The sequence below is a fragment of the Sphaeramia orbicularis genome, unplaced genomic scaffold (assembly GCF_902148855.1).
Source record: "Sphaeramia orbicularis unplaced genomic scaffold, fSphaOr1.1, whole genome shotgun sequence".
Taxonomy (NCBI): domain Eukaryota; kingdom Metazoa; phylum Chordata; class Actinopteri; order Kurtiformes; family Apogonidae; genus Sphaeramia; species Sphaeramia orbicularis.
Genome location: NW_021941648.1, coordinates 69,833 through 95,000, shown reverse-complemented (window position 1 = coordinate 95,000; position 25,168 = coordinate 69,833). Strand labels below are relative to the sequence as shown.

The following is a 25,168-nucleotide window of genomic DNA, read 5'->3' as shown; positions in this document are numbered from 1 at the left end:
AGAAGGTTTCAGCCTGTGTTTCAGCCTGTGTTTCAGCTTCTGTTTTCAGCCTGTGTTTCAGCCTGTGTTTCAGCTTCTGTTTTCAGCCTGTGTTTCAGCCTCTGTTTCAGCTTCTGTTTTCAGCCTGTGTTTCAGCCTCTGTTTCAGCTTCTGTTTTCAGCCTGTGTTTCAGCCTCTGTTTTCAGCCTGTGTTTCAGCCTCTGTTTCAGCCTCTGTTTTCAGCCTGTGTTTCAGCCTCTGTTTCAGCTTCTGTTTTCAGCCTGTGTTTCAGCCTCTGTTTTCGGCCTCTGTTTTCAGCCTGTGTTTCAGCCCGTTTCAGCTTCTGTTTTCAGCCTGTGTTTCAGCCCGTTTCAGCTTCTGTTTTCAGCCTGTGTTTCAGCCTCTGTTTTCAGCCTGTGTTTCAGCCTCTGTTTTCAGCCTGTGTTTCAGCCTCTGTTTTCAGCCTCTGTTTTCAGCCTGTATTTCAGCCTCTGTTTTCAGCCTCTGTTTTCAGCCTGTGTTTCAGCCTGTGTTTCAGCCCGTTTCAGCCTCTGTTTTCAGCCTGTGTTTCAGCCTCTGTTTTCAGCCTGTGTTTCAGCCTCTGTTTTCAGCCTCTGTTTTCAGCCTGTGTTTCAGCCTCTGTTTTCAGCCTGTGTTTCAGCCTCTGTTTTCAGCCTGTGTTTCAGCCCGTTTCAGCCTCTGTTTTCAGCCTCTGTTTTCAGCCTGTGTTTCAGCCTGTGTTTCAGCTCGTTTCAGCTGTGCTGCTGTGCTCTTGTGTGCTTCAGGTTGTGAGGATCTGGCGTCTCAGTTTCAGTGTCAGGAGATCGACGGGCAGGCGCTGCTGCTGCTGAAGGAGGAGCATCTCATGTCCACCATGAACATCAAACTTGGCCCCGCCCTCAAGATCTGCGCCCACATCAACAATCTGAGAGACTGACGGGTCCGGTTCCACCAGAACTGGGACCGGACCCAGATGCAGATGGGTTCAGAGTTCTGAATGTATGAGGTACGGTTCGGACTCATGTGAATCTGACGAATTATCAGCTGAAACAAAAGGGAGTGGACTTTACAGACTAAAAACCCAAATGTCCGATTTCCAGGCGAAGACTTTGAATGCACCGTTGAATCAGAAACTGTCGATCTGCCTCCTGATTGGCTGGTTAGGAGTTTGGCTCCGTCATCGATCAAATGAACAAAATAATCAATAGGAAGGAAATCTATAATCTATGACAGTGTTTAAAGGCCACATACGAAAGTAAAAACACCTGTAACCATGAAAATAAAGTCGTAAAATATTGAGATAAAACCATAATTTTACAAGAACGTCCTAATTCAAAAAGAGGTGAGAAAAATATCAGAATTTACAGAATGCAGTCGAACCCACTGGTCTGAGAACGGAGAACTGGAACATTCTGAGGTTCTACTTTCATTTAGGGTTCACGCACAAAGGACAAATACTGAGCCTATTAGCCCCGCCCACCAAATACTGAGCCTATTAGCCCCGCCCACCAAATACTGAGCCTATTAGCCCCGCCCACCATCAACACATTAGCACAAGTTGAAGGACTTTGAAGACAGTTCGCACACGTTTGGGTTTGTTTCTGTGTAAGAACCGAACGGATTTGGAGCAAATATCTCGACTTAAGGCTTACAATTTCTAAATTGTGACTTTTTATCACACTACTGTGAATTTATTTTCAGAATATTATTCTAATAAAAGGACGATATTATTTTTGTTAAATTATGATTTTTTTTTTAACTACGACTTTATTCTTGCAGTGACAAGTGTTTTTATTTTTCCGATGCGGCCTAATATGCCGTCCAAAGAATCATGAATGTACACAAAGTATTTTTAAAAAGTCCTGTCATCAAATCAGACACATTTTGTCAACTTTGAGAAAAAAGAATTCATCGTTTTTAACCTGAGATTCTTCAGAAGTTTTTCCGACCTGTTTAGTCCTAAAGTCAATAATGGGAATGTCCTCACTTTGAATGTTGTGTGCGTTTGGACGATAACAGGGTAAGGGGGCGGAGCGCCGGCACGTCCAACCGCTGTTTTTAAAGGTTACAGTACTGAGGACAAAGGAGGTGAAGCCCCGCCCCCTCTGCCTCCCTCAAACATCCTGTTGTGTCTTTAACTTTTTAGCCCCGCCCACCTAAAGGGAGGTCAGGGCTGTTATTTTTGGTTTGTTTGTTTGTTTGTTTACACTTTATCAGTAAAACTATTGGTTGAATTCAGACCTCATTTTGTGTATAGATTATCACTGGCCCAGAATAGATGTGATTAGATTTTGGGAGAATTAGGTCAAAGTTCATATTTTTTATGAATTTTTTTAATCTTTTTTTTTTTCTCTCACTTTCTTATAATGGATGAAATTTCAAATGTATATAAAAACATCAATTGTGACACAAATATAGAGGTAATAGACATGATGACATCAGCTGGATCCATGACAACATGAGATACAATGTGTACAAGGGGCGGGGCTTATTGTGTGAGGGGTGGGGGTTGTTGTGCCTGGAACCACTGGTTTTGTCATGTTGTTTATGTTGTTTTTGTCTTTTTCATGGTTTCAATTCATCGTCTGACATTTATCCTCTGTTTTAATTAGAAAACATGAATGTGCATTTCAGACGACAGTGTGTGTAAAAATATAAACGCCTGAAGAACGTTCATTATTTCATCCTTTAAAAAAGACACGAGGTTAGAAACGACACAAATCCACTAGAATTCAGCACAAGTTTGGAGAAAACAGTGTGTTTTTGTTTTGATTAAGGCCTTAATGAGAGTCGATGGAGTCATACATTTAGACTTTGTTCCCATGATGCAGTGGGGTGGGAGGGGCTTTTACAGTGGAAGGGGTGGGGCTTCACGTCTAAGAAACAGATCACCAAATCAGATAAATGTAGAACGAAACAAAGACAAAGAGCTGAAACATGAAGTATCTGAAGCAGAACTTCAGTGGGTCAAAGGTCAGACCAGCTTTTAGGACGAAAAACTAGATCACAGGTGTGAAACATGTGGCCTGGGGGTCAAAACCGCGGCCCACTAAAGGGTCCGGTCCGGCCCACTAAAGGGTCAAAACCGGCCCGCTAAAGGGTCCAGTCTGGACCGCTAAAAGGTCAAAACCAGGCCACTACAGGGTCAAAACCGACTCGCTAAAGGGTCTAGTCTGGACCACTAAAGGGTCAAATCCGGCCCGCTAAAGGGTCAAAACCGGCCCGCTAAAGGGTGCAGTCTGGACCGCTAAAGGGTCAAAACCGGCCCACTACAGGGTCAAAACCGGCTTGCTAAAGGGTCTAGTCTGGACCGCTAAAGGGTCAAAACCGGCCCGCTAAAGGGTCCAGTCTGGACCGCTAAAGGGTCAAAACCAGCCCGCTAAAGGGTCAAAACCAGCCCACTAAAGGGTCCGGCCTGGACCGCTAAAGGGTCAAAACCAGCCCGCTAAAGGGTCCAGTCTGGACCGCTAAAGGGTCAAAACCGGCCCGCTTAAGGGTCCAGTCTGGACCGCTAAAGGGTCAAAACCGGCCCACTAAAGGGTCAAAACCGGCCCGCTTAAGGGTCCAGTCTGGACCGCTAAAGGGTCAAAACTGGTCCACTAAAGGATCAGAACTGGCCCACTAAAGGGTCAAAACCAGCCCACTAAAGGGTCAAAACCAGTCCACTAAAGGGTCAAAACCGGCCCGCTAAAGGGTCCAGTCCGGTCCACTAAAGGGTCCGGTCAGGCCCACTAAAGGGTCCGGTCAGGCCCACTAAAGGGTCTGGTCAGGCCCACTAAAGGGTCCAGTCAGGCCCACTAAAAGGTCAGGTCTGGTCCACTAAAGGGTCTGGTCCGGCCCACTAAAGGGTCAAAACCAACCCACTAAAGGGTCCAGTCAGGCCCACTAAAGGGTCCGGTCCGGTCCACTAAAAGGTCCTGTAAGGTCCACTAAAGGGTCCAGTCAGGCCCACTAAAGGGTCAAAACCAGCCCACTAAAGGGTCCTGTAAGGTCCACTAAAGGGTCAAAACCAGCCCACTAAAGGGTCAAAACCAGCCCACTAAAGGGTCCTGTAAGGTCCACTAAAGGGTCCAGTCAGGCCCACTAAAGGGTCAAAACCAACCCACTAAAGGGTCCAGTCAGGCCCACTAAAGGGTCAAAACCAGCCCACTAAAGGGTCCAGTCAGGCCCACTAAAGGGTCAAAACCAGCCCACTAAAGGGTCCAGTCAGGCCCACTAAAGGGTCAAAACCAGCCCACTAAAGGGTCCAGTCAGGCCCACTAAAGGGTCAAAACCAGCCCACTAAAGGGTCCAGTCAGGCCCACTAAAGGGTCAAAACCAGCCCACTAAAGGGTCCGGTCCACTGGAGATCCAACTGGACTGGATGTAGAACCAGAAAGAACAGGAGTTTGACAGCCCTGAACTACATGAATGAGTGAATGAGTTAATGAATGAATAAATGAGTGAAGGAATGAATGAATGAGTAAATGAATGAAATAAAGTGAATGAATAAATGAGTGAGTGAATGAATGAATGGGTGAAGGTTAAATCAGTGTCATATTTGCCTTTCTATTTAAATGCACATTGGTTTGCTGGACTCTCCTGGTTTCAGCCTTTGGACTGTAGACTTTTCTTCTGCTCTTCGTCTCGGTGTGAACCTCGTGGCCTTTCTCGATAGTTTAGATGAAGACGCTCTGTTTTTTAACTGCTTTTCATACCATTCCTTTTTTTATATTAGTGCTTACTTTTGTACGATTTCAGATGATGACATGTGTTGCCTTTTGCTGAACAGTAGCGCCCCCTAGATGAGGACGCCTCCTCTCCTGGTCTTCCTCTCGGTCTGTACCTTCTTAGATGCGTCTCATATATTGTTAGTTGACCGCGGCCGGTCCAGTCTTTGGAAACAGAAACAGCTTCCTTCACTGGATCTAAAAACACCACAAACATCCACATCAGACCCAATGTGGAGTCCAAACAAACAAACAAAAACATGATTATGATTTATTTCCCCCCAAAAAGAACTTGAATGAACCCTGAACAAAGCCTTTAAGAAACACCTGTTCCATAAAAACACAGTATTAGCAAAGAACTCCATAAAATGTCATGAATGTTTTTAATGATCAGCTGCATTTTGAATGTAATCTGTAGAAATAAACAAGTACATGTGGTTATCTGTAGATCAGAATGAACTCAGATCATAAATGGACTAAAGTCTGTGGACCTCCTCATCTCAGATCCGTCCTCTAGGACTAGAACTGAAGTCCAAACCATCTGTGAGTCATTTTACAAACTAAGAGAATAACTGAACCCACACGAACCAATACGCTGATATCCATCCCATAATATTAAACTATTCTGACACTAGTCCTTATTGTTGTGGATCCCAGACCCCTGTTAGAACAGAACCACCTGGATTCAACGGGTCCACAGACTGGGGTCCATATTGACCCTTTGCACATTACGCCATGCTCTGTTCGTGCCGCAAACGAGCGCTATGACGGACGGTGGCAAACCGGCTAATATCGAATTTAAAAATCTGAACGTTCTGGTTTTTGTTGTGTTTTTTTAACCTGCTTTCCACGTCCAGTGGTCGCACACAACAGTTCCATCCATGGTTTCAGCTGGTTCCACACAGAGCCTGGATCTGATGGACCTGGGTTCCTCACAGAGCCTGGATCTGATGGACCTGGGTTCCACACAGAGCCTGGATCTGATGGACCTGATATTACAGATAGAACAGGCTCTGTTTGTGTCCACAGGATTAGCATTAGCTCCACCTAATGCTAGCTAGGTGGTAGACTGGGTTAACTCCTATGATCCACTGTGTTCCAGGGTCTGTCATCAGTCCCTTCAGTATTAGCTCTGTTCTAGTGTCTGCCTTTGGACCAGCTCCACTATGTTCTATGAAATACTGTTCTTGTCCTGATGCTGTTCCATGTGTTCTAGTGGTGGAACTGTACATATGACTGTGTGTAGACAGTACAAAGGCAGACACTTCAACAGCAGAGCTCATACTGTAGGATGCTGAGGACACACACTCACATTATTACAGTGTTGGTTCATTACAGCTGCTGTTGGTTCCAGTCTGTTTGAGTTTGGATGGCATGATGGGAAACATGTTCAAACATACACAGCTAGCTACCGTTAGCTGTATCTAATATTTACCATTATGAGATCCATTCCTCTGCTGTGAGCGCAGTACAGCCACTGGGGAATCGAACCTGAGACTAAGAACTGGGATCATCCAGACTGTAGTCTGCTTTTAGATCACACCTGTGTACGGGGACACTGCATTTAGAACAGAATGGGACAGATCGTGTGCTTTAAACTGGAGGATTTTTTTAGATCCGTAAACACATCAGGAGGCAGAAGGTATGGGTCAGTAGCTAGCCCTGCTGTCGCTAACTTCTCCAAATAGCGTTCTTTGTGCCGTCCAGTAGGTGAGTCACTTCACAGGACAACTCCTGAACTTTATTTTCAGTGCTGTAGACAGAATCCGTCGCTCATTCGTTTGTTTGTTTGTTGTGTTGCTTTTGCCGTCCACCATGGAACTGCAGCCCTGGTCACCTGATAACTGTGACGTCGGTGCAAAGGGTCCGTACTGGATGAGTTCATTCTGATCTGAGCAAAACCACACTGCTTTGGTGAAAACAGAATATGAGCACTTTGAGCTTTTGTATTTTAATAGGTTGGAGCTTTTTAAAGGTTGACCCTGTCAGAATAAAAGCATAATGAGTATTTCCACAGTGACCTTTGACCCTGAGCCCCTGTTTTTGACTGGATTTGTCCGATAAATGTGATACGAAGCTGATTTTGTCTCTGCTTTTTGTCGATCTTTGACTGAAACCACAGTCGACTATAACATTATTCTGTAACCAATTCATATTTGGGTTCATGTTGGAAATGTGTAACGTGTGCAAATGTTCTCCCATAATCCACTGTGTTATTTGGACTGTTTGGGTGGTGAACAGCGCCGCCGCCGCCACAGTACGAGTTCATCACAGAATACGGGGACATTTCTGGCATATTCTGTGGAAGCTGCAGGTTTTTATAAACGGTTGATTGTTGTTAATAATTAAAGAGGGGAAATGTATTTCCTTCTGCCGAGTTCGGACGTCAAAATACAGTGTTTTTATATAAACACTCTGTCACAAGCTGCTTCACAACCCAAATGTACACCTGCAATAATCCAGAAAAACAGCCAAATCCTGGAGGGACTGAATGAGAGCAGGAAACAGGAACTACACGATCATGCAAATAAAAGAATGAAGCCCTGTTTGGACCTGTTTATTCCTGTTGGACTGGACCTGATGGGAGCGCTGTGGTCACTGTCACTGAGTTTAATCAGCTTTGAATGAATGTGAACAGATGAGAACATGTGAACTGGACACAGGTCAAAGGTCAAACCAAACGCTGTTTACATCCACATCTGTTATGATCCTAGGTCATAAGTTACATTTATATATGTGTATATGTTCTGTGTTCTCCCCCAGTCCTGTAGGTGTGTCTGTCTCGTGTCTTTTGTTTTTGGCAGGAAGCCGATTGGTGGAGCGTGATTGGCCGGCTCCTTTAAATGGCCCTGGATCCAGCTGTTGGCTCTCTCTCTTGGTCTACTACCAGCTCCCAACCCTGACTCCTGCTTGTGTTCTGACCGTCAGTCGTCATGTGTTCGAGTGTGTTTGTGTATTTGTATATAGTTGTAAACAGAGATTCTGTAATTCGATCCTTTTTCTGGTAGGGGAGGGCGTGGCTAAAACAACAAACAAAAGTCTTCTTCAAAGTTCAAAACTAAATTTCTTAACCAAAAATAAATGCAAGAAATAAAATACAGCAAACTAACCTAAACTCCCAATAAAAAAACAGGAGAAAACGATGAAACAAAAGAGCCGTCCTCCCCTACCAGAAAAAGGATCGAATTACAGAAACTCTATTTACAACTATATACAAATACACAAACACACTCGAACACACGACGACTGACGGTCAGAACACAAGCAGGAGTCAGGGTTGGGAGCTGGTAGTAGACCAAGAGAGAGAGCCAACAGCTGGATCCAGGGCCATTTAAAGGAGCCGGCCAATCACGCTCCACCAATCGGCTTCCTGCCAAAAACCAAATAATAATAATAATAATAATAATAATATTAATGATAAAAATAATAATAATAATAATAGCTTTATTTGTATAGCACCTTTAAAAGCAAAGTTTACAAAGTGCTTTGACAGAGGGCACAGCAGCAGGATACAGGAAGCAAGTAAAAACACTAAAACAGAAGCAACACAATAAGAGAGATGTGTACAACAAATGCAAAAAATATGGTACTTCCAATATATTAAGTGAATCGGAGTAAAGAGGGCAGGGATAACGTAACACGATGCTGTTAAAACAATGCAAAAATGAATAAATGAGATAAAACAACATCATGTATGAGAATATAAATTAGTAATCAAACAGGATAAAATCACATTTAAAAAAGTTGAAATTAAAAAGGGACAGACATCACATAAAAGCAAGTCTATAAAAATGTGTTTTAAGAAGTGATTTAAAAGATGTCACTGATTCCGCACAGACACAAGACAGAGACAGCACACCTACAGGACTGGGGAGAACACACAAGGCAGAACATATACACACAAGCCCGGATTAACCATATGGGCAACTGGGCAATTGCCCAGGGGCCCGCGACCTCTGAAGGGCCCTGGGTAGCTCGGGCATAACGAAAATATCTGGTTATGTTTTGCTTATAAATGAAACTGTCCGCTGCCCGGAGCCATTGCACTGCACAGAAACCCTGCTCCTGCTGTCTGTGACCGTGAGCTGAGACCCTCTCCTCATTGGTCAGTCCAAAAAGCGAATCAGCGGTGACGCAAATCAACGTGCCTGCACTGAGCGGGGCCCTTGAATATTGTTGCCCAAGGTACAATGAAGTGTTAATCTGGCCCTGTATACACATATATGAATGTAACTTATGACCTAGGGTCATAATAACATCAAACTAACGGGTCTGGATCATTAGGTGGATTTGAACCGTTTTCTGCAGATGTGAGAGAATTTGGGTTTCGCACACGTCCATACGTTTCACCTGACGACGTCACAGCAGCACAGCGTGAAAGTTTGATGAAAAGAAACTGACGGATGTTGATTTGATGGAAAATATAAACCTGTAGATTTCAAACAGTTCAATTATTTAGAACATGCTGCAGCAGATGGATCCACAATCCACATGGAAATAAAGACAGGTAGATCTAGAATAGATAGATCTAGATAGATAGATAGACCTCTATGTTTGGAACAGAACCCTCCAGTTCATTCCTTTGTTGAAACTCTTCCATTACTGGATTTATCTGCTGTTCCTCCTCCTTATATTTATGTATTTTTTTTTAAAAATATATTCCTTTAAACTGTTGGATGTTTTTCTTTGCTTTAGTTCATCTGTTGGACTGATGAACGCTGTCATTCAAACCCATCCTCTTACACTTGTGTCTTTGTAAATTCAGATTTAATGACATCCCCCTCCTCTCTCTGTATTTTATTTGGAAGGCTGATGGATAGACCGACTCAATCACACATTCAGCGTCTGCATCATCATTTCTAAAAGTCTGTGTTTCGTTTGTCCACATTTCAACACTGCCCTGGATTTTCATAAATATGGACAGTATTTCCAGTGTTTTTGTCAGTGGAGCAGTGTGGACAAAAGAAGTTAAAAAAGCCAAAGTATAGCATTTTCAAACAAACCCATTACTGTGAACGTACAGTACATGACCTGAAATGGATTTAAGATGGAGCTGAAGTTCTGTTTGAATTCTTCTTTGTCACACTTTTCCCTCATTATTATTATTTGTTCTTGCTCAGTTATTTAACAGAATCTTTTGTTTTTTGCACGTTTAAATTTAAGACCATGTATGAACACAGGAAAAACCTCCTTCAGTTTGAAAAGTATTTTGTTAGACACTTACAGTAAAACACAGAGTGTATGTTGTGGGAATTATTTCGGATGAATGTAATCCACTAGATCCAAGCGGAGGTTTTCAGTCCTGTTGGTATCAATATAAACTCTACATGGGTAGAAATGTCCTTTAAATCCTCACCATTTACTGATCTGTAGAAGCTGTGGAAATGAACTTCATCTTCATTTTTCAAATTTGTCCTCTGTCCACATGACTGGTTCATTTAAAGTGCAGGAACTCGATTTATTACGTTATATAAATGTTTTCGAGTAATATTATCCACAGGAGGACATTTACAAATCATGTATATATTACTTTTCAAATATACAAAATCAATGTGCTTTATAATGTCTTTTCCAACGGTGTAAAACTCCTCACCTGTTGTGTAAAACTGGGATTAACGAACAGTCTTTCCTGTAAAGAGTCTTTGAACGCCTCATTCTAGCAGCAGACCTCCATTCAAACATGGCGGCCAGAGGGCGGGAACAGCGGCGCTCAGTAAAATGAAATGACTGACGGCACTCTCAGCCAATCACAGCACAGCGTAGTTGTAGGCCTCTCCATATCCCGCTTCTCGGAGGTATTTCTCAATGTCGATTGGCTCAGGTACTCTCAGAACTGTCCTCCCATTGGCTGATTTTTCTCCTGCCTGAAGTTTCCGGATGAGCTCGGACATGGAGAGCCGCTGCGGTGGACTCCACTGACAGCAGGACCGCATCAGGGAGTACCTGGACCAGGGAACGGAGAACACGGTAAACATTCAGCCCCTCCCGAACAGGAACGTGTGTATTTACCCACTATTATCAGTACATGAAATTATCAAAGTTTCCCAGGTTTATTCACGAGCTAGCTATGTGCTGTTTGGCTAACGTTAATGTTGTGAAGTTAGCTTAGCCTTAAATTGGCGCCATTAACTGACCCAGCAATTAGCAAATTAAACAAGTTCGCAGCAAAGATGGTTGTTTTTATGTTTGGATGTTTTGCTCTTCTCGTCTGACCTGTTGACACATTTATGTCTAAATATAGAGGAACTAACGCTAGCAGCACAATTTGGACTGTACCAGCTAGCACTGTGGTCAAAGGCGAGGCAGATTTATTAGAATAGCACAAGTCATACACAGGGTGTTGTGCCGAATTCTACTCCCTGCCGAAAACTGCTCCCCCCTTCCTAAGTCAGCCATGAAGAGGACAATATTGCAATTATATTTTTTGTCTGTTAAATATTGAAGAATGTGCAACTGTAAGGTATATAAAACTTTCTAAAGTTAAATCTTAGATACACAACACACAAAATATAGAACAATATAAACAGATACTGCCGAAAACTGCATCACCTGCGGCTGGGGATGCAGTTTTTGGCAGGGAGCAGAATTCGGCACCGGGTACTGCCAAAAACTGCATCCTCCATCAAAATTAGCTTGTGAAGCTAAAGGAGTGAAATGACTTTAACAGCTCACATGTGGAGCTGTTCTGGTGTGACAGGGTGAATTTGGTGCACTTTGTCCTCTTTATGGTTGACTTAGGAAGGGGGAGCTGTTTTCGGCAGCTGCTTGCCATGCTGTTTTCGGCATGGAGTAGAATTCGGCACAACACAGCAATTCACAGTGCTTTATAAAAATGGAGACAGGTTAAAAACACACAATTACAAATAAAACATACTAAATAAAACATAAATAATAATCAATTAAAACAAAGTAAAAGGTCAGAGGTCAGATAGAACCCTCTCAGTTGTTCTATGCACAGTTGAACAGAGCCGTTTTCAGCCTGGACTTAAACATTGTCACAGTAGGGGCCTGTCTCATGTCATCAGGAAGACTGTTCCAGAGTTTAGCCCGATTCTCCTCTGCATGGTCCACCCAGCCCGAGTGTTTTTTATCTGCATTATTTATCTGATTATTACGGTAGTAAGTTGGCTAAAATAGTTTTAAAGATATTTTTAACATGAAATAAAATCTTTTTCCTCGATAAGTATTTCACAAATCTTGTATATTTGATAATATTACTTCATAGATAGATAGATAGATAGATACTTTATTGATCCCGAGGGAAATTCCAGTATTCAACAGCTTTGCATACAGCACAAGAAGACAAAAAAACAAACAGACCGGAACACAACAGTGGGTTAGTAGCGAGGTAGACATTAAGGTTAGTATACATACTCTACAAGACACTTACTAAAGAGCTACTCTAAAAGAGCTTCCTGTACAATACTGTAAATAAAGACTTTTGATTGTATTTACACATTTCAGGGCAGTGAAATAAAGTGAAACGGTTATATAAAGTGTAGCAGTGACATAAAGTGAAAGTGATTTAAGTGTAACAGTTATTTAAGTGTTCTACAGTGGTTTGAAAAGTGGGTGTAGTCCAACTACATAAGGTGCTTGGATATTTTAAAGTCTCACTGGATTAGTCCTAATGTGGTCATGACTGAGACATAGTCCGAGCCCCCCCCCCCCCCCCCCCCCCCGACCACTCAGTATATATTATTAGCAAAAACACTATAAGCTACTTTTACTGTGTTCTTTTGGAGTAATCATACTCCAAAATCCGTTCCAGGCTACAAGTGTTTTCATCTGAAATGGTGTAAAAAAACTAAATTCAATGATGAATAAAATTAATTTTCTCCAAAAGTATCCTGGAAGGGATTTGGGAGTATGATTACTCCAAAGTTACACAGTAAAAGTAGTTTATAGTGTTTGTACTAATAATATATGAAGCACTAATACCAAATATACCAGATTTGTGAAATGCTTATGGAGGAAAAAGATTTTATTTCATGTTAAAAATAGCCTTAAACTCATTTTAGCCAACTTACTTTACTGTAATTATCAGATAAATAGTGCCCATGAAAAACACTGAGAGCTGGGTAGACCATGCAGGGGAGAATCAGGGTTAATTTGACCATAGTCAGCTAGCTTATCATTAGCACAGGTATGTTAAGTTCATGGTGCACGGATCTTTAAACATGTTTTGAATGTAAATTGGCTTAATTATTTGACTCCAAGAAGTCATTAAAATACCTGCACTAGATAGATAGATAGATAGACACTTTATTCATCCCATAGGGAAATTTGCAGGTTCCAGCAGTATCACAAACTTAAAAACAACAGTAGTAAAAACACAATTGTAAAAACACAATAGTAAAACACAGTAGGGCTGCTCGATTATAGAATAAAAAAATAATCACGATTATTTTAGCAATAATTGAAATCACGATTATTAAAAACAATTATTTGTTAACCTTAAAGTTGTTTTTTTTTTTCTTGCAAAACAATGTAAAATGTATTCTTTAAACATAAATAAAGCTTTTAACCACTAAAACAAACAATGTTCACTTTTGTACGAAACAAAAGAATCTTTGAATGTAAATAGATATACTGTAAATTCAAGTATGTTTCCTTTTGAAAACAAATAGTGCACTGTAATTAAACTGCTATAGAATTTGCTATAGAACTGTAGCAATAAAAAAAAAACTCACGTAAAGTGCAAATTATAAATTCAAGTATGTTCAATGTAGTATGAAACATAGTAAATTCAGTGGTGTGCTGTGAGGTTTCAGTTCAGGCCTTCTGTATACATCAGCCATCTAGAAAATGCACGTTTGGGTTAGTTTAATAGGGGAGTTGCAGCATAAAGAGATTCAGAGACTGAAGATTGCATTGCGGACGAAGTTGTAGACGGAGTTGTTTTTATGCGTTTTAGTTTTTCATAAGATTATGATAAAGGTCGCGGTGGTTCAACTTTAGATGGTTACAAAGGTTTGTTGTGTTACCAGTCGGTGTGGACACAACTACGAAACACTTTTTGCACGTGATGTGTTTTTGCTCTACGTCTTCTTCATCAAACCCAAAGTGATTCCATACAATTGAATTGGACTTGCCTTTTTTGTTTACCAAGCGCTTCTGCTGCGATTCCCCAGCCATTTTTCCAGACCACTAGGTACAACTTTCCTGGTGGGATGGACCTGCCGGCTAGCTGGCAGTAGTAGCTTAGAGGGGGGCGGGGCTGAGCAGCTCATGGGAGCTTGCGTGCGCGTGAATTAAAACAACTCAAAATTAATAATCGTTTTTTTCTCGATTACGTAATTTTTGTAATCGTTGAGTGTAATAATCGAAATCGTAATTGAATTTCGATTAATTGCACAGCCCTAAAACACAGTAGTAAAAAATACTTTAAATTCCACAAGGAGTCAGTGCAAGAGATAGTGTTACAATGAATGAGTCTGTGCAAAGGTACAAGTGCAATGTGAATGGTGTGTATATGTCGAGGCCCAAAACGGAATCTGGCCCGATTCAGAATCGGGCCGGCCCAGAATGGAATTCTATTCTAGGCCGGCCTAGAATGGAATCCTGCTGCTATAATGTTATTTTTATACCATGTTTAATGCAAATGATCCATAATTCCATAATTTGTCATAATTTTACATTTTCAGTCTTACATACCTTGAGTAACTATTGTCAATTTCAGTCGATTTCAGTGTACCATATATTGGTGGGGAGTACCACTAGGTTCTATTTGTAAATAAAGTGTATTATAGTTTACAATTAAAATGTTGTTTGTTTCATTTTTTTTTTTTTTCACATATTTGCAAATTCCATGTATTGATTTTTGTAATAATTTAGATCATTTGCATTAAACATGGTATAAAAATAACATTATAGCAGCAGGATTCCATTCTAGGCAGGCCTAGAATAGAATTCCATTCTGGGCTGGCCCGATTCTGAATCGGGCCAGATTCCGTTTTGGGCCTCAACATATATATTAGGGATGTAACGATTTGAAAATTTCATATCATGGTTATTGTGACCAAAATTATCACGGTTATCATTATTATCGAGGCATGATTGAAATTGTGCTAAAAATGTTCACAAAGTACTAATACACACACTGAAATAATTTAACCAAGTTGTATTTTGAAAAAAACAAAAAACAAAAATAAAATAATCGGCACAATGTACCTTCTGTTGGCAAAAATATTCAAATATTAACCCTTAGTGGTCTGAGCCTATTTTGTCTGTTTTTCAGTCCTTTTGATTTTGCCTTTATATACTATATAAACAAATGAGGCTAAAGACGTTCATTTTGTCTTCTGTTTATGTAGATATACTTTTTTCTTTTGTTTTGTCTGAACAAAAGAAAATAGTATATCTATATAAACAAATGTTTACTATACCCATGTTTGGGATCTGTTTTTTCAGCACAACTTCATCTATATCATCTGTTTATTATTTTTTTCACTTTAACCTACTATAAAAACACAACAGGACAAAAAACACAAAAAAATATATAAAATCCGATTTGAAAAATCTGTATAATTTATTGCATAAATAACACACAGATGCTTAACGAACCTTTTGAAAGACTTTAAAAGTGAATATTGGTTCCAAATATTAGGTATAGAAAATTGAAATTGTATTAAATTACAACTATACTCAAATATTTGATATAAAAGCAGATCTGGACATAGGTGTTTTCTCCGGAAAAGTGCTGTAATTAAACACAGTTATCGTGATAATTAGAATTTAAACGGTAATACTATCTGTTGGCAATTTTACCATGGTTTGTCGTCATTCTGGTCATTGTTACATCCCATCCCAGGGTTTTCCTTGGCTTTCAGTGGGTTTACTGTCTACATCTGTGGAAGACCTAATTGAATGGGTCTAATTTGAGGATCTTCCCACAAAACAGTAATTTTGAACCATTATTACTACCACATCTATCAAGGTGTCCACAGATCTGGAACAAATCTAAGATGTGATTGCCCTAAATTAATAATTAGAATTGATAATTAATTTTGAAATGTGACACTCAAAGATCTAAAAATCCCACAGACACAAACAATAAAGGATTTGACTCGATTTGCTTTGTAAATATTTGTACAGAAGTAGTTGAATGTGTAATTAGTGTTAATTTGGTCCTAATGGAGGTGGGAGTGAGTGGAGCGTCCAACAGTCGTTCATGGTGGAAGGTTCAGGTGTGGGCTGGAGCAGCTTGAACATCAGTAGCACAAACATTATTTATGGACAAATGGAACGTCATCCGATTGAAGCATGGTTCAGACTGGTTCAACACAGTAACTATGAGGTCTGTTGGACTGTGATTTATGTGAATGGAAGGTCTGAAAAAGTGTGCTTCATCAAACCTGGACATAAATATTAGCTCATGCTTCTTGTGTTGGTTCCTTTTGGGTAATACTGCATGAACATTTTAGCTTTAACACTATGTAAAAATAGTGTTTTATGTTTTGAATTGAAATGTGGCACAGAATTGATATTTTAGGTACATATTTACATCAATGTTAGTGCCATAAATACTAACTAACCTGAGATGCATGTACATTACACAGTGTTGTTTTAATTCCGAGGACGCTCTTTTAAATGATTAAACTGTAAGTTCATTAATATTGACAATGAATTTTCCCAATATTCTAAATCTTGCCTCATTTTTATCTTGACGTTAACTTAACATTACTTCCTGCTTTGCTGCAGTGCAGACACTTTTGCTGCTTGCTCCCTGCTTTGCTTACATTCTTTCTATGTTTTTTTTTTTTTTTCTTATTCTGGACTAAAAGTTGCAGACAGAAGGTCTCTGATATTCTTTAATGAGCAGAGACATACTTCTTAAAAGACGAAGGACTTTTTTTTTGCCATTTTTACTGTTTTATGACCACCTCAGTGCTTCTTGACCGTGGGCTGTCAACAGCACAGGCCTGTACCACCTCAGTTGGAAAGACAGTGCTCAGCTAAGCTAATTAGCTTCAAGATGCCTCCTCTATCTGCCGACAACTTGGACAAACTTCTGCAGAAAATTGCCGTGCTGGAGACTAAAATTCACCGCCTAGAAGTTAATGTGGAGGTAAACGGACTAGGTGGAAATGACACCACCCTACCCCTGGCTCAAATTAGTGGACAGGGGCTGGCTAACACACAGCTAACGAGCACAGACAAAGCTACCACGAAACAGGTAGGCTCTGTTCTGTTTAATAAATCTACAAATAGTAGTCCTCCCTGGAACCACCTTGGGGCAAAGCCAAAGAACAAATCATTTCCATGGGTAATGGGAGGACGTTTAACAGGCAGAGCACAGCGAGCTGAGGTATGTGATGAGACCGGCTGGCCTGCACTCCCTCCCAGACAAAGTGCCTCTTCAACCCCCGTACCTGGAAGGACACAGCCATGGAAAACTGTACAAGGGAGGATGAACAACAAACCTCCAAAACAGTCAAGCATTGAACTGCAGAACAGATATTCTCCACCGATGAAGGACCCTGAATTTCCATCAGACCATCCACCCTCAGACAGCGGGGTAAGGACTGATAGCATGTCGAACAGTAAAAGGCTACAGGGAAAGCTAAAGCCTGGGCCTCAGACTTTGACTGTGGGTGACAATACTATTAGAAATGTACAGAGGGTGTGCAGTAAAAACACCAAAGTGATCTGCTTCCCCAAGGATGTGGTCTCCAACATGACTGAAAAGATTCTGAGTATCGTGGCTGAACACCCAACTGTGAGGAACATCATAATACACGTAGGGTGGAATGATGTTGCTAAACAACAGTCTGAAGTGTTAAAACAGGACTTCACCGAGTTGCTGAATACAGTGAGCTCTGTGAAAGCGGGTGTGTTTATCAGCGGACCTATACCACCGCTCAGATATGCAGGGGAGAGATTCAGCAGGCTGTGGGCTCTAAATAAGTGGCTTGCCACTGCTTGTACTGCCTACCCAGTAGGGCTGCTCGATTATAGAAAAAAAAATAATCACGATTATTTTAGCAATAATTGAAATCACGATTATTAAAAACGATTATTTGTTAACCTTAAAGTTGTTCATTTTTTTCTTGCAAAACAATGTAAAATATACTCCTTAAACATAAATAAAGCTTTTAACCACTAAAACAAAGTATTTTCACTTTTGTACGAAACAAAAAAATCTTTGAAATCAAATAAGTGTACTGTAAATTCAAGTATGTTTCCTTTTGTAAACAAATAGTGCACTGTAATTAAACTGCTATAGACTTGCCATAGAACTGTAGCAATAAAAAAAAAACCTCACGTAAAGTGCAAATTATAAATTCAAGTATGTTCAATGTAGTATGAAACAGTAAATTCAGTGGCGTGCTGTGAGGTTTCAGTTCAGGCCTTCTGTTTACATCAGCCATCTACAGGGTGTCCTATAAGTCTCCATACATAGGAGACATACATAATACATATTGTTCTAACATGTATTTCTTTATATTTCTTCTTTATAGTTCTTCAGCAGTGGAGGACACGCATTGAAATGTGTTCCCGACAAAATGGCAGTCATATAGAGCATATTATATAAATAAAAATGGTTTATGTCAAGAAACGTTTATTTTTCCTATGTATGGAGACTTATGGGACACCCTATAGAGTACGCATGTTAGGGTTATACGGGTTAGGGTTAGGTTAATACGGGAGTTGCAGCGTAAAGAGATTCGGAGACTGAAGATTGCATTGCGGACAAAGTTGTTTTTATGCGTTTTAGTTTTTCATAAGATTATGATAAAGATTGGGGTGGTTAAACTTTAGATGGTTAAAAGGTCTGCTGTGTTAGCGGTCGGTGCGGACACAACTACGAAACACTTTTTGTACGTGATGTGTTTTTGCTCTTCGTCTTCTTCATCACACCCAAAGTGATTCCATACAATTGAATTTGACTTGCCTTTTTTGTTAACCAAGCACTTCTGTGATTCTCCTGCCGTTTTTCCAGACCGCTAGGTCCAACTGTCCTCTTGGGGTGGACCTGCCGGCTAGCTGGCAGCAGTAGCTTAGAGGGGGGCGGGGCTGAGCAGCTCATGGGAGCTTGCGTGCGCGTGAATTAAAACAACTCAAAATTAATAATCGTTTTTTCTCGATTACATAATTTTTGTAATCGTTGAGTGTAATAATCGAAATCGTAATTGAATTTCGATTAATTGCACAGCCCTACTACCAAGTGAACTTTATTGAACATTTCCACACCTTTTGGGAGCGAAGACACTTTTTCAAAGGGAACAGACTTTTCCTGAACAAGCCAGGAGTAAAATTGTTGGCATCTAATCTATTTTACTTCCTGCGTCACCCATCAGTCGCCTCTGCCAAGGACTTTAAACAACAGGCACCATCCAGAGGGAAAGACAAAACACGACTGATTAAAAACCCAGAGGAAGAGCAACATTCACCCCCACCCAAGAAGTGCTCTGAGCCAAAGAGGTGTCAGAGTCAAGAAGAGGAGGGGTCTCCACAGGCCTCCATCCCCCTCAACAACCACAGCACCTTTGATGGTCCACCTGCCTCACCCCCTGAAACCCCCACCAGGTCTCTCTCCTCCTTACCCTCCCTCTCTCCCTCCTCACCCCACTTGGAGTTCACTGACCAGATGAAGGAGCTGGTCAGTGCTGGACTAAGATGTACCCCCCGTTCCTCTCCTATCTTCTCCCCTATAAGCACTCCACGTCGACCGCCACCACCTCCAATACAGGCTCTAAAGACTCGTCGCCCAGCCCCCCCCCCGCCCCTCCACCACCTCCAACACAGACTCCAAAGACTCGTACCAACTGATGTGCCCTGGGTCCAGGCTGCAGGATTACCAGCAGTCATGAGTCGTCCCAGGCCAAGCCGGGGCCCTGTATGCTTTCAGTTTACCAAACTCTTGTCTTGATTGGTCACAGAAGAACAAAGGTGAATGTGCTGAGAAACTGGGGGCACAAAAGTGATGGCACCAGACTGTTAAACTTAAAAAAACATTCCCTGTGAATCACAGTCTGTCCCAACAATTATAGAGGATGTTCCTATGACATTAAGACTTGCTTTACTGAACATCAGATCGTTGGCTGGAAAAACATTTTTAATCAATGATTTTATCATGGAACACAACCTTGATTTTATGTTTTTAACTGAGACTTGGTTGGATCAAAACAACAGCACAGCTGTTCTCATTGAGTCAACCCCTCCCAACTATAGTTAAGTGAGGCCAGAGTAAATCGGAGAGGAGGGGGAGTAGCAGTTTTATTCAAAAACTCTTTCCAATTTAAAAAATTATCTTTCAGTAATTTTTCTACTTTTGAATATGTAGCTCTTCAGCTGAAATCCTCCCCTCGAGCCATATTAGTAAATGTCTACAGGCCACCTAAATACTGTACAGACTTTTTCGATGATTTTAATTAACTGCTGTCCATAATCTGTACTGAATATGACTGTATAATCATTGTTGGGGATTTTAACATCCATGTTGACGACCCCCAGGACAGAGGGGCTAAAGAACTGTACTGTACTCTGGACAGCTTTGGGCTGAGTCAGCATGTGTCCAGACCCACACAGAACAGGGGGCACACTCTGGACCTGCTGATCTCCAAGGGTTTAAACATACACAAGGTTGTTGTGAGCGATGTGGCCCTGTCTGATCACTGTTGTGTTTTCTTTGACAGCTCTATCTCTGTGCACACAAGTAATCAGAGAGAAGTTATCAAGAAGCGATGCATTACTGAAAACACCAGTGAAATGTTTAATGTACTTTTTTCTTCTACAGTAACCCTGTCTTGTGGTTCAGTCAATGAGCTAGTGAATAACTTTAATTGTAAAATGTTAAATGTTAGACGCCATTGCTCCCATTAAGTTGAAGGTTGTGTCTAGCAAGAAAAGATCTCCATGGAGAAATGCCATGGCAGTGAAAAATGAAAAAAGAGAGTGTCGGAAAGCTGAACGCAGGTGGCGAAAATCAAATCTCCAGATTCATTTTGACATCTACAAAGGGAAACTTCACACTTATAATCTACAGCTGAGGAATGCAAGGCAGTCTTTCTTCTCAAACATTATCACCAGAAACAAAAATAATCCTCGAGCACTGTTTTCTACTGTTGACAGACTAACAAACCCCCCTGTGTTAATAGCACCTGAACTTCACTCTGCCAGGGCCTGCAATGACTTTGCTTTGTTCTTTACAGAGAAAATTCAGCATATTAGACAGGCCGTGAATTCCTCAACACCAGGTTCAGGATCTGTGCTGTCTGAAAACCATTTAAACACCCTGATGCACCTTAATCCAATCAATGACAAAAATCTGGAGGACATTCTACACCAGCTGAGCTCTTCCTACTGCTGTCTAGATGTTTTCCCCACGGATTTTTTCAAAAAAGTTTCACGTCATGGCATCTGACCTGTTAGAGATTGTAAACGTGTCTCTAAGTTCAGGAGTCTTCCCACAGACCCTGAAAACAGCTGTTATTAAGCCGCTCCTAAAAAAGAACACTCTTGAAAAGACCTCAATGAACAACTACAGGCCGATATCAAATCTTCCTTTTTTAGGTCAAATCATTTAAAAGGCTGTGTCCCAACAGCTGAATTACTTCTTAACAGTCAACAGCTGCTTTAACGTCTTTCAGTCAGGTTTTAGACCACATCACAGCACTGAGAAAGCTCTGCTCAAAGTATTTAATGACATTCGCTTAAACACAGATCATGGCAGATCTTCAGTTTTAGTCTTACTGGACCTCAGTGCTGCATTCGACACAGTCAACCATGATATATTACTTGATCGACTGGAAAATTGGGTGGGACTATCTGGCACAGTTCTTGATTGGTTTGCATCCTATTTAAAGGGCAGGGATTATTTTGTGTCAATCGGTAACTTTAAATCTGAGTAGACCAAAATTACATGTGGAGTCCCCCAAGGCTCCATCCTGGGGCCCCTTCTGTTCAACATCTACATGCTTCCACTGGCTCAGATCATAGAAAAAAACAAAATAGATGACCATAACTATGCAGATGACACACAGCTCTACATTTCAATGTCCCCAGGTGACCATAGCCCCATACAAGCACTGGGTAAATGCATGGAGCAAATATCTGAATGGATGGGCCATAACTTTCTTCAGTTAAACAGAGAAAAAACTGAGGTAGACGTTTTTGGACCCAAGGAGGAGCGTCTGAAAATCAGCATACAGCTCCAGTCACTTCAGTTAAAAACCTCAGACCAGGCCAGGAATTTGGGTGTTGTCATGGATTCAGACCTGAATTTTAAAAACCACATACAAACAATTACAAAGTCAGCTTACTATCACCTCAAGAACATTTCTAGGATTAAAGGACTGATGTCGCAGCAGGACCTTGAAAAACTTGTCCATGCATTTATCTTTAGTCGAGTTGACTACTGTAACAGTATCTTCTGTGGTCTGCCTAAAAAGTCTATTCGACGACTGCAGCTGATCCAGAATGCTGCTGCTCGAGGCCTCACTAAGACCAAGAGAGTGGACCACATCAGCCCAGTTCTGAGGTCTCTACACTGGACCACATTAGCCCAGTTCTGAGGTCTCTACACTGGCTCCCTGTCTCTCAGAGAATAGACTTCAAAATTCTCTTACTAGCATATAAAGCACTGAATGGTTTAGGCCCAAAATCCATCAGAGACCTTCTAGTCCAGTATGAACCATCCAGACCACTCAGGTCATCTGGTGCAGGTCTGCTCTGTGTTCCCAAAGTCAGAACTAAACATGGAGAATCAGCGTTCAGTTTCTATGCTCCATATATCTGGAACAAACTGCCAGAAAATATCAGGTCTGCTGAGAGTCTGAGTTCTTTTAAGTCCAGGTTAAAGACTCACCTGTTCACTGCTGCCTTTGACTAAAAGGCTTTTGACTTTTTAAATTTTATATTCTCTTTGAAACTCTGCACTGCAACTTTTACTTTAATATGTGTGTGTCTTTATTTTTTATTTTATTTTATTCTATTTTATTTATTTATTTATTTATTTATTTGATTTTATGTGTTTTCTTGCTTGCTGTTTTTGATCACCTTTTATATGTTTCTTTTATAATGTTTTAAATGTGTTTCTTTTTGTTTCTTTTATTTCAATGTCCTGTGTGAAGCACCTTGAATTGCCTTGTTGCTGAAATGTGCTATACAAATAAACTTGCCTTGCCTTGCCTAAAAAAAACCCATTCACACTTCATTCCTTTCCAGCTGTTTCTGTTTTAGTTGTTTACATCATAATTGCATCAGTGATTATTCTTATCTTTTAATCTGGATATTTATTACCATTGTACATTTCTTGTGTTTTTTTGATAATGTGGATTTGTGATGGTTTATTAAAATGACAAAATTCCCATTGGAATCTCCTACATCCTAAAGTAACAAAGTGCATTTCACATACAGACTATTCATTTCTTTTCAGAGTAACTGCCCTGCCTGAACATGTGAAGGGTTTCTCTTCTATCTGGACTTGGTAATGTGTAGGGATGTAACAATTACCGGTATAACGATAAACAGCAGTAAAATTGCAGATAGTATCACTGTTTAAATTCTAATTATCATGATAACCGTATTTGATTATCACACTTTTCCAGAGAAAACACCTATGTAAAGATCTGCTTTTATGTCAAATATTTGAATATAGTTTTAATTTATTACAATTTTAATTTTCTATACCTAATATTTGGAACCAGTATTCACTTTCAAAGTCTTTGAAAAGGTTCATTAAGCATCTGTGTGTTATTTATGCAATTTTGTATATTTTTTTTTGTGTTTTTTGTCTTTTTCTGTTTTTATAGTAGGTTAAAGTGAAAAAAATAATAGGCAGATTATATAGATGAAGTTGTGCTGAAAAAACAGATCCCAGACATGGCTATAGTAAACATTTGTTTATATAGTTTGTAAAGGCAAAATCAAAAGGACTGAAAAACGGACAACATAGGCCCAGACCACTAAGGGTTAATATTTGAATGTTTCTGCAACGGAAGGTACATTTTACCAATAATGTTATTTGGCTTTTTTGTTGTTGTTTTTTTTTTCTCCCCAAAATACAACTTGGTTACATTCTTTCAGTGTGTGTGTATCAGTGCTTTTTGAACATTTTGAGCACAATTTCAACAATACCGCAATAATAATGATAACTGTGATAATTTGGTCACGGTAACTGTGATATGAAATTGTCATATCGTTACATCCCTAGTAATGTGTAAACCGTCTAATGTGAAGTGTATTTGTGGTTCTTACAGTGAGTTGGAGCAGTTGGCTGGTCGTTTCAGATGCTTTCCTCTCTGCAGATACTGTAGTAGCTCTGTGGCCATGAGCTCAGAAAACGGTGGGTCTCCTTTAGACAGAAAACAACAATATGACATGGACCTGTACTAACAGGAATTCTTCAACACATTATCATGTCAGTGGGCTAGAATTATAATTGATCAATTAATACATTTTGATAGTTTTTTTTTTGGTGCAAGACTAGTGTAGATGTTTCGTTTCCGAAATGTCAAACTGATCAGTGCCATCAAAACTATCCAAAACACTTACCTAGTGTGACCATTTCATAGAGCAGAATGCCAAAAGACCAGCTGCCAGAAGAGAAATTCAATGAACTATTATCAGATACAGTCAATAAAATAGATACATTAACTGGATACTTAATCAGCTGCAGCACCCATAAAACCATGCTGTCTATAGCAGGGCTGTCAAACATGCGTCCCGGGGCCCAAATGTGTCCCCCCAAAGGTTCCAGTGCGACCCCTGGGATGAATTTACAAAGTGCAAAAATTCCACAGTCCAGGCTGTGGAACTCATTTTAATTGTGGTTCCACATCCAGACCAATCTGATCTACAGTCAAATAATAACAGCAGAAGAACCGACAAAAAAGAATAACTGCAGATTTACTACTGGGTTTGATGGAAAAAAAAAAATTACATTATGTCTATAAATAATGACAGCTTCAAATTTTTATCTTTGTTTTAGTGCACAAAATAACATTAAATTCTGAAAATATTGACATTTCCAAATTATCCTGTACCAATAAAATGTGAATAACCTGAACAAATGTGACCAACCTGAAATGTCTGTATTAAATTCAGCCCAATTTGAACTCTTTTCTTCCTGTTACTCAGTGTTTAGTGTCTTTGTAGATCTGATCCAGAATGCACATGGACTAATGAGAAGTGGAGGAAGAAGATTGGTGAAATTGCACTGATTTTTCTTAAGAAATTTCAGTTTTTTTCAGGTTATTCACATCTTTTTTGTTCGAATAGTTTATCCATCCATCCATCCATCCATCCATCCATCCATCCATCGTCTTCCGCTTTATCCGGGGCTGGGTCGCGGGGGTAACAGTCTAAGCAGGGATCCCCAGACTCCTCCTCCAGCTCTTCTGGGGGGACCCCAAGGCGTTCCCAGGCCAGCCGAGAGACATAGTCTCTCCAGCGTGTCCTGGGTCTTCCCCGAGGTCTCCTCCCAGCGGGACATGCCCGGAACACCTCCCCAGGGAGGCGTCCAGGAGGCATCC

General features: G+C 40.6%; 2 protein-coding genes and 1 long non-coding RNA gene across 5 annotated transcripts in view; 1 reads left to right on the top strand and 2 right to left on the bottom strand.

The window, feature by feature from the left end:
* Positions 1-2,237, top strand: part of LOC115416704 (polyhomeotic-like protein 1) — a 21,451-nt gene extending 19,214 nt beyond the window's left edge. Inside the window, exon 15 of the mRNA XM_030130554.1 lies at positions 765-2,237. Within this exon, the coding sequence (XP_029986414.1) occupies positions 765-916 (152 nt within the window). The 3' untranslated portion in view covers positions 917-2,237. The remainder of the gene's footprint in view (positions 1-764) is intronic.
* Positions 1-4,882, bottom strand: part of LOC115416705 (uncharacterized) — a 12,469-nt gene extending 7,587 nt beyond the window's left edge. The window contains exon 1 of the long non-coding RNA XR_003935013.1: positions 4,704-4,882. This is a non-coding gene — a long non-coding RNA (uncharacterized LOC115416705). The remainder of the gene's footprint in view (positions 1-4,703) is intronic.
* Positions 4,883-8,785: 3,903 nt separating this feature from the next.
* The window catches only part of styk1a (serine/threonine/tyrosine kinase 1a), a 29,697-nt gene continuing 13,314 nt past the window's right edge, over positions 8,786-25,168 (bottom strand). For all 3 annotated transcript variants that reach the window (XM_030130548.1, XM_030130550.1, XM_030130551.1), the window contains 3 exons: positions 24,189-24,229; positions 23,892-23,988; positions 8,786-10,631 (listed from right to left, as the gene is read on the bottom strand). In XM_030130548.1, the coding sequence (XP_029986408.1) occupies positions 10,436-10,631; positions 23,892-23,988; positions 24,189-24,229 (334 nt within the window). In that variant the 3' untranslated portion in view covers positions 8,786-10,435. The remainder of the gene's footprint in view (positions 10,632-23,891; positions 23,989-24,188; positions 24,230-25,168) is intronic.